General features: G+C 32.1%; 1 protein-coding gene across 1 annotated transcript in view; it reads right to left on the bottom strand.

Moving 5' to 3' along the window:
- Positions 1-1,516: 1,516 nt before the first annotated feature.
- LOC108782340 (uncharacterized) overlaps positions 1,517-9,219 on the bottom strand; it is a gene marked incomplete at its 5' end in the record, with an annotated part of 23,113 nt that continues 15,410 nt past the window's right edge. Inside the window, 5 exons of the mRNA XM_018550599.1 lie at positions 1,517-1,875; positions 2,320-2,721; positions 2,938-3,157; positions 3,468-3,683; positions 3,996-4,301. Of these exons, the coding sequence (XP_018406101.1) occupies positions 1,631-1,875; positions 2,320-2,721; positions 2,938-3,157; positions 3,468-3,683; positions 3,996-4,301 (1,389 nt within the window). The remainder of the gene's footprint in view (positions 1,876-2,319; positions 2,722-2,937; positions 3,158-3,467; positions 3,684-3,995; positions 4,302-9,219) is intronic.

The following is a 9,219-nucleotide window of genomic DNA, read 5'->3' on the forward strand; positions in this document are numbered from 1 at the left end:
TTGTAATTCTGCAATTTATTGCAAATATAAAAATAAAATTATTTTGGTTGACCCAAATATTTATATCTATGATATAAATAAATAAAATTTTTTATTATAATTAAAGTTGCTCAAGAATAGTAATATCTATTATTTGTGTGTGTATGTAAATAATTAATTTACAAAATACAGTCAGAACGAAGACGCTCCTGTTACATACAAAAGCGACACGATGGCATCAATTTTTCGACTTTATCAGTAGTGTTGATAATGTGATACGTAGTTCGCATCATTTTATAAAATTGATGTTGATGTCGTTAGTATACGGGAGCCAATACTGAAATATAGTACCATCAGAGAGAAGTCTGAGAGCGGCCATCCTAGCCTTTTTCCTGTAATGCTTGTAACGCTTCAAATGCCCCCGTACACTAGCGGTTCGTTCTTCAGCTGCGAGAACTACGTGTCCATTTTTCTAACACGCCGATAAAATCGAAAGTGGATGTGATTCGTGTCTGTACTATATCCACAAATTACGTAGAAAAGAAATGTAGAGACCGAACGTATTAGCCATCAACATTATTAATTTAATAACTTTATGTGTAGAGGACCACTATAGCAGTTACGCGATACTTTACGTACGCAACGGTTTTTCTTCTTGTACGTCGCGTAAGAATAAAACCTATCCGTAAAAATAAAGCAATAATCGAGTGTTCATCAAGTTCTTTTTTTTTCTCGTGAGCATCCTAATATCATCTCCTACAGAAACATGCCGACTATCGCTCTCTAACGCTATTTTATTGCACTATGTTCTCATTGTTCGCTTTCCGGCGTCTTTCACGCTCTTATGGCTTTACTCAAGCAGTCACGTCAAACGACCGAAAAATGTGAATATTAATCAAACAAGTTAAATAAAGATATTATGATAATTTTTTAATGCAGACTGTTTCGTTTTTCCCATTCTCTCAACTTGAAGCTGAATTTCAAAAAAAGCAAAAATGGGTCAATCTATAAAAGCCCTCCACTACTCCCCGCTGATTAATCGACGGTCATCTTTTATTTACATGCCGTAAAATAGGGTAATTTTGACCTAAAATTTGATAATATCTAACCAGCATATTTATCAGAATATCTGGATGTAAGACAAACATTTTAAAGTGCTTTAGATCCTAATTGTGGACATGCAGACTGTTTATGTATTTTTTTTAATTTGTGGAACAGCGCCTATGAAAACCGATGCATTAAGAATATCATATACATAGGTATTATTTTGTGATTTGTATATATTTACATATGTTTACATTATAATGATTAATTAATTTTTTTTTTTTATTGATTTTATAATGAGAGGTTGGGAATAAAATGTTGAAATAAATTTCAATAGGCCTATTTGATATATTATACAATTAATTAATCTATGGTACAACTGATATCAAGACTATTGCAATCAATATAGGCACAGATAATGAGTTACTATAGCTGTGTTTACTACCAATACTAAAAATCTATAGTTTACGTCATATGAACTATAGATGTTCTGTACTGGCAGTAAATTTTGAAACATAGCCTATATGAGCATGTTTTTTTTTTGCGATTGTCGGATGATAACGCGATCACATACAACGCCTAATAACAAAAATTGTTGAGGAAGCAGTTACGATGAAAAATTGTATTTCGGAGGAAAATAATTCGCGTCAGACCTCTTAGTTATGGAAGAACTATGTCCACTCAATTTATTAGTTTTCCTTTTCTCCTCTGTCTTCTTTGTTTTGTAGGGACGCAATATTAACATAGTTTCCTTAGATTGCTCCTGCACACGTATCTTCGACTTACATGATTGGTCATCCAATTCTTTATTTTGATTTTCCGCTACTGCTTCATCACGAGCGTGTTTCTCCTCTATAATAAAACATTTGTAACATTTCTATTCTATATTGTTGACAATATTATTGATAAATTTCATCACTAAATATTATTACAATGAAATTTCTATTTTTTTACTCTTTATACTCTCTCTTTATCTCAATCACCATTTATATATATATATATATATAACAATGTTTATATAGAATAATATAATATATCTCAGCAAACACAAATATACAAGGTGTTCCGAATTTTAATATAAAAAATTCGGTAAATGTCCTGTTTAGGGAAGTCACCGAAAGTAAAATAAACAAGATATTTATTACATATATTAAAAAAATACAAAAAATAATGTTGTTTTAAATTAAAAAATCATGTTTTTAATAAAGATTATTTAATGTCTGTTACTGGGATATTTATACTTTATTAGACATTCTGTATAATGAGGAGTAATTAGTTTTGTCTATTTATACAAACCTTCGATATCACTAAATAGAATTCTCGACTTCCTTGCAATGCTAAGTTTTTTATCTCCTTTATCGCTCGCACACTCTCGCTCAAAGTTGTTATTGGTGAGAAATATTGATTCAAGAACCTGTCGCGAAAATAACGGTGATATCGGACGTCTTTTCGTACACACGTTATTTACATTGGCTGAGGCATCACATGAGCTTGTTTCATTATCACATATGCTTGCTGTGGACATGCTGTCCGTAATCAGTTTCTCAGTATCCGAGTCACCAGCATTGCTATAGTAATTATTACCGCTATCGGACTTCTTTAGAATTGACTTTGATGTTCGATGCTGATCTATAAATGGCATTCCACCACTATCTATAGAGTCTGCCGAAAGCGAAAGTTTATTCTCCACAGTTGCTTCTGAAACAGATTTTATTGTATTTCACAATTTAATTCAATCAAAAAATCTAGAGTATCTTATGAAAAACATTATCCACACGCATCTAATAAAAATGCGCGATCTAGTTTCTTTATTTTTAAGATTAATTCTAGATTTAGATTTTCTCGAGTTTTTGACGGATTTGAGTAAAAGACACTACCGATATTTAATTAAATTCAATTAAAACAAATATTTACCTTTATATTGCTTGGACGCGCCAAGGGACCTAAACATGTGATAATTAATTATGCGCGTAGCGGATGCCAAGCTATTTGTTGACACAAGCGGGGAAGGTTTGCCACCGCGCAGCCCTCCATAATGATTATTATTGTCTTCCATGGCGGTATCTTCCTTTAGAATACTGCGCATAACTATACTCTCTTGATCGCTGACAAATTGCGTCCGTGGTTTTATACTCTGTAATCAATTAAACATTGAATATTATACTGAAATTTCAATACTATCTACTTGCAAATAGAAGAAATAAAATATGTCACGGGATCCTGTATTTTTTACCTTTTTTAATATGAAATATTTAGTTGTATAGGATGGTCTACTTAACTTGAAAATCTAAAATATTTCACTTATTTTTGATGGTATGAAAAAATATTTTTGAGTAGAATAGTTTTGAGAGGAGCGTATTTTGGTATAACAAGTAAATGAATATTTGCAGTAGAAAATACTTTAGAACAAATACATATAGAATATTAATTTTTAAGAGACTCACCTGTTGGATTCTAATTTTCCTATGTTTGGGCATCATATCGTTTAAGTTGATTTTACTAGCCTCCTTCAAAGATCCAGCACTAGGCAATGTCTCAGCGATGATGTTTCGACCAACCTCACCGGAAATTGATTTTTTCATCTGACTAGTTTTGAATTTTTCCGTTGCCTCCAGAGGATTTATGTAAAGATTACTATCTGCATCTTCAGTTAAATCGCCCTACGGAGAAACGAAAGAATTGAAAAAGCATTTTACGATACATAGGTGAATTTCAGAAGCTTCTGAAACATAATATCATTATTATAAAAGATAAATCGTTATATGTATGTGAATAATTTATTTAATGATAATAAGGAAAAAGTTACATCATATATGTTATCCCTTAATTATATAAAAAAGTTGAGACCAAAAATTTTGATGTATTTTGTACTGTTTGAATTTTTGTGCCCCGGTCTTCCCTACATGTCATTTTTCACTAACACATACTGCATTCACAAAAACTTAATTTGTTATTAGCTATGCGACTCATACCTGTGAGTGTGATGGATGTGTTTGACAGCTTGCATATGTATCTGAACTGTCGACGCTTCCTTGTTCGTTGTAAGCCTTTGCATAGTGATACTCCTGCTCATTGCATATACTTGCGAAGCTTAACGTTTCCAATGGCTGAATTGGAGATATCTTTGATTCCATGAGTGACGAATTGAAGTGTTCTGGACCGCCAATACCATTGCCGCTATTAAACCTAAGAGACCTCATTTCTTGACACACTGGGTTACGAAAGTCACTTGTAGCAAGGGGCATTATGTTCTCCGCGTCCGTGAAGTCTTTGTATTCCTAAAAATACGAAATAGATGAAAAGTCTCAATTACATGGGAGTAAAGAAAGTTGAAAGCAATACGCTTTAATCTAAATTCTACGTAGTTTCAGAGATACTGACTCCTTTGTCTATAATTAAAGTCTTCTTTTAAAAAGAATTTATACCTCTGTGGATTTTTAGAAGTTTCTTCGTATCATTTAAAGTCCGTTTTGTAAATGTTTTTCAAACAATATGAATTTCTAAAATATACATTCTAGAAATATATCTAGAAAATATAAGTTACTAACTGTTCTTTTATATATATATACACACACATCTTAGATTTTATTATTAAATTAACATTTAATCTAAGTTCAAAATTACTTCTCTATTTAAATTATAGATACACTTGTTATACGTACACGTATGTATTATATATATTAGATATATATTATTACGTATATATTATATTTATATATTAGAGAATTATAATATATTTTTCTTTAAGAGGTAAAGCCACTCTAGAATTTCTAAAAAATCGTTTTTTTTTCTTTTTTGTTTAAATGATGCTTTAAGATCTTAGAAATAAGGTACAAAAGGTTTTATAGCGAAGAAAAATTCCTAAGTGTTTTTTGGTAGTTTAAAACGTTATACTTTTCGATAAGATTTGTAGCTTTTGCGAAGGGGTCCTTCTGAAAATAATAAAGAAATTAATTACGTGTGACTCGACCATCTCTAAAATCAGTCAAGAAGGATCAGAAAGAAAAGAACATCAACGAGGAAGGCCTATTGTATGATGCAGGTATCGCAGATTAAAGGTAAACATTTCTATCGCTAATTGTTACAATAAAACTTTAATTTAATTTATTTGAAATTTGAACTGTAGCTTTAAAATTGCATTTTCTAGAGAAAGATGTACGAATTTTTTTTATGTTGCATACTTTTTTATATATAAGCAATTTTTCACCTATTTTTTACTCTTTAAATGTAAAATTTACTTCAAATTCGTATCATTTTTTCAAAAAACGGTATATTACAATTTCCATACATTTTTCTCTAGATTTTTGGAATGTAGATTTAAAAAAGTGTTGGTTTTTTGTTCCAGGTTCAAAATTGCCGAAGTTATATCGTTCCGGCAACAGAGCATTGTCCATGAGAAGATGTTACCATTGCAGAGCGCTACTATTTTGTAACAAAAACATTATTAAAAAAAATTTTCTTTACACCTCAATGTATGTATAACAAAAACCTAAAATACATTTTTTTATTTCTTTCTTTATATACCCGAAAAAAATTTATAAAGTTGGGCTTATTTTTCGTGCTCTAAAGTGGTTTTATCCCTTAAGTGATTTTGATTATAAATAATCATAAATAATTAAAATTGTTTTTAATTGCGAATAACCTGTTATCTTAGAAATTTATTTTGGTTATGAATAACTAGTGTACATGACCAGAATTTTATTTTGATTACCCAAAGTCTCTTTGTAAGCAGTATAATATTCTGGTCATCAATAATTCTTGATTAAAAACAATTTTCGTCATCTATATCGGCTCTACGAATAGCGTTGATAATGTTTGCATTTATAGCGCTGATAGTGTCTCCCCAAACGTACTCTTTAGTGTACGATTAGATGTAGTGGTACTCTCGATAACTAATAATAGGTAACTGAGAAAAAAATTAATAAAATGTGCAAAAAAATAAGTTAATGCATTAAAAAAAGGCATATACACTGTCGAAAGTGCGTTATACAACTAAACACTTATTTGATTTATGAGATTCACTTGTTTTATTTTTCTTTATAACAGAGATTTGTGATTAGTAACCTTTTCTTTTTTTTTTTCCCAACGCCCTCTTTCTAATTTTTTTTTTCGAAAACTCGCCATTATCATCATTCTATACTTTCTGTGTGTCTGTATGTAATCTGAAAGAATTAAAATGTAAGATTCTTTTACAAATATGAAGAACTCTTTACTTTCGAATCCTCTCCACGTGTTGAAACACAGTATATATACAGAAATCGCAGTATACGGAACACGCAGTTAGTTCATGCAAAACTAATACACAAATGTTAATTTATTACTAATTTAGCCAGTTTCGCGCGCTCCATGTAATAATAGGGAAAAGAAGCAAGCAGCACGGGATTTGGCGACGTGGTACGGTCGGTGTCGTGGTTAAATGATTTTAACGGCTAGGTACATAATCAAAAATTAACACGGATATATACTGTGTATGTTGCAAAATAAGTGAGAGAAATAATTTCGGAATTCGGTGTGAAAACGATTTTTGCGTTTTCATCATACAGATTGCAAATGTAAATGTAATGTTAACCATTATAACATTGGCCATGATATAACATTGTTAAAACGAATAAGAAATCGGCCGAAGAGATCGGCAGAAATTACAGACCGCCAGTTTGGCGGTTTTCGGTTACGTGCCGGAAGTTCTCTCGGCTGCGTCACAATTGACTCTGACGTTCTTGTTTCTATTGGAGATGACTAGTTTTCCTCCAGTTCAGACAGTACTTCGTTGCTGTTGTTTTCCTCTTGCAACATTGTTGCTTATACCGGAGTATCCGATATTTCCGGTCCACCTGAATCCATTTGGTTGTACAAGTCCTCTAGGTGGACATCAAGGTTCCTTTGAACAGAGAATTTGGTCAACGTGTCGTTTCCATACTCGGCCATCTTCTAAAATAATTCGGTAGTGTAACTTGTCGATATGATGATTAATTTTTCTCAAATTCCATTTTTCTCTGCTATTGTAGTTACGGCTACAAATCTCACGCTTCCTCCCACTGAGCATTCCCAGATTCTTTCATCTGCATTACTATTTGTAGGCTCCTGTTTGTTTGATAATCTTAAAATATGTGCGCAGTTGTCGCTTTAATATACGTTCAACTGGGGGAACCCCGATGGCGCAGTTGATGTGTTATTCGTAGTTAGATGGAGTCATTCAATACTGTATAAGAAATTTGCGTAAAACTTCTTTCAACGTTAATTTTTTACTTCTCATATTTTCTAACATTTTCTGCAAAGAGTTCTTCATCATCTGAACAAATCTTTCCGCCTGTCCATTTGTGGCAGGGTGGTAAGCGGTTGTAAATTTAGGAGTAATATTATTATTTGCAAGGAATTGTAAAAATTCAGACAAACGAAAACTTCCATTATCCATGACCATCATCTCCGGATAACCAAAATTCATGAAAGTCTTTTTGCATTTCTGAATAGTGCTCTTCGCTGTAACATCTTTCATTACAAACGGCCACTTGGAGAAAGCATCTCTATGAGTAAAAAAAAAATGAGTTGATAAACTGGCCCTGCATAATCTATATACATGGACTCTTTCGAGTAGCGCTTTGGCGGGTTCCCATTCGTGAACTTCTACTTTCGGTAGATCATTACGGTACGTACTACAAATGCCGCAGGTATTTTGTCAAATTTTCAATGGACTTGTCCAGCCCGGACCACTATAAAATAGTGTTCGAGCTAATGCTTTCATTTTAACAATACCAAAATGACTTGTGCAATTTTTTAAAGAAACCATTTGCGTAAAGATTGGGATGTAACGACTTTGCCATTACAAAAAAGAATATTTTTTTTTTAATTCTAATGCTGCCTGATTAACATTGAAACGTAATTTCGCGTATACTTCTCTTTTTCCTCACAACGCACTCATAATGTTTTTTAATAGAACATCTTGAACAATATTGGACCGATCCAACCGTAGCGTTTAAAGCGTAGTGTTTAGAGCATTTAGAAGAAGCAAGTGCGGACCGCAGCTATAATCGCCCTGCGCGCGCATTTACTCGCTTGATCGCTTATATTTATATACTCGCGGTATATTTAAATTAAAATAGAGCATAACATATAACAGTTACATTATCACAATCATATTACAAACGCATGATTTCTGAAATGATATATATAAAATCACAGGAATCGAGTATTAATAAACAAAGTGACACGAAAAATTTCCAGACATCTACCTTCCTATTATCTCCAAGACCTCTTCCTCCCACTACTAAGAAAAAAATCTCTCCCTTGTCCTATCAATTCCTTTCCAACAATCTGGACACTGGTGTCATTTGATTAAGATATTCATATGGTTCACAAATAAAATAAAACACAAATATTAAATCTACAACGTCAATCAATTGCTGCCTTTGATAGAAGGTTCTAATCATGTTATCACAGGTATGTTTGTTATGAATAAAAAAAAGTGTCTTAATAATTAAAAATCTATTCAATGTTAGAAGTGATACTGTTGACAATGTACAATTAAAGTCACAATCATTATTAAATGTTAATGTAAATACCTATGTAATAGCATTTGGAAATTCTGTGCAAACAAGGAAAAAGAACATTCACAATACATAAAAAGATCCAGGAAATCGACAATTGGTTGAAGCACTTGACGTTAAAAAATGGTTTTAATATTAAAAAGAGAGATATACACAAGGATAGTCATCTTCGATCTACTAATGGAACAAGGCACGTAATACATTTTTTTTTAAATGCGAGGACAACAGATTGCGTAATTATACTCTTGCGTTAATTATAATATCACTTTGTAATATTTTTAATTGTAATAATATTCTACTGATGATGGTCTAAATTAGACCGAAACGTTTACACAAATTTAACGTATAATTCGAATAAAGGACATTCTCGTTCATCACAACTAGCGCTGTGGCTGTATACTCTTTGTTTTGGTTTTATTTTATATTCTAAGCCACATAAGATACATTATAATGAAATATTACTGAAATTGAAATGAACAATGGTAAGACTGTAGAGTATATAGGTGCAGGGTTCTAACACAGCCCAGTGAGAAATGACAATGAAATCAATTTGACATCGAAATGACATCAATTCCATTCGATTTTAATATCAAGTCGATTTTAATTATCATTTCTCACTGGGATGTCCTCCGAGATGGGGGGGGGGGGGGGGGGG

This window comes from Cyphomyrmex costatus, unplaced genomic scaffold, assembly GCF_001594065.2.
Source record: "Cyphomyrmex costatus isolate MS0001 unplaced genomic scaffold, Ccosl1.0 scaffold124, whole genome shotgun sequence".
NCBI classification, from domain to species: domain Eukaryota; kingdom Metazoa; phylum Arthropoda; class Insecta; order Hymenoptera; family Formicidae; genus Cyphomyrmex; species Cyphomyrmex costatus.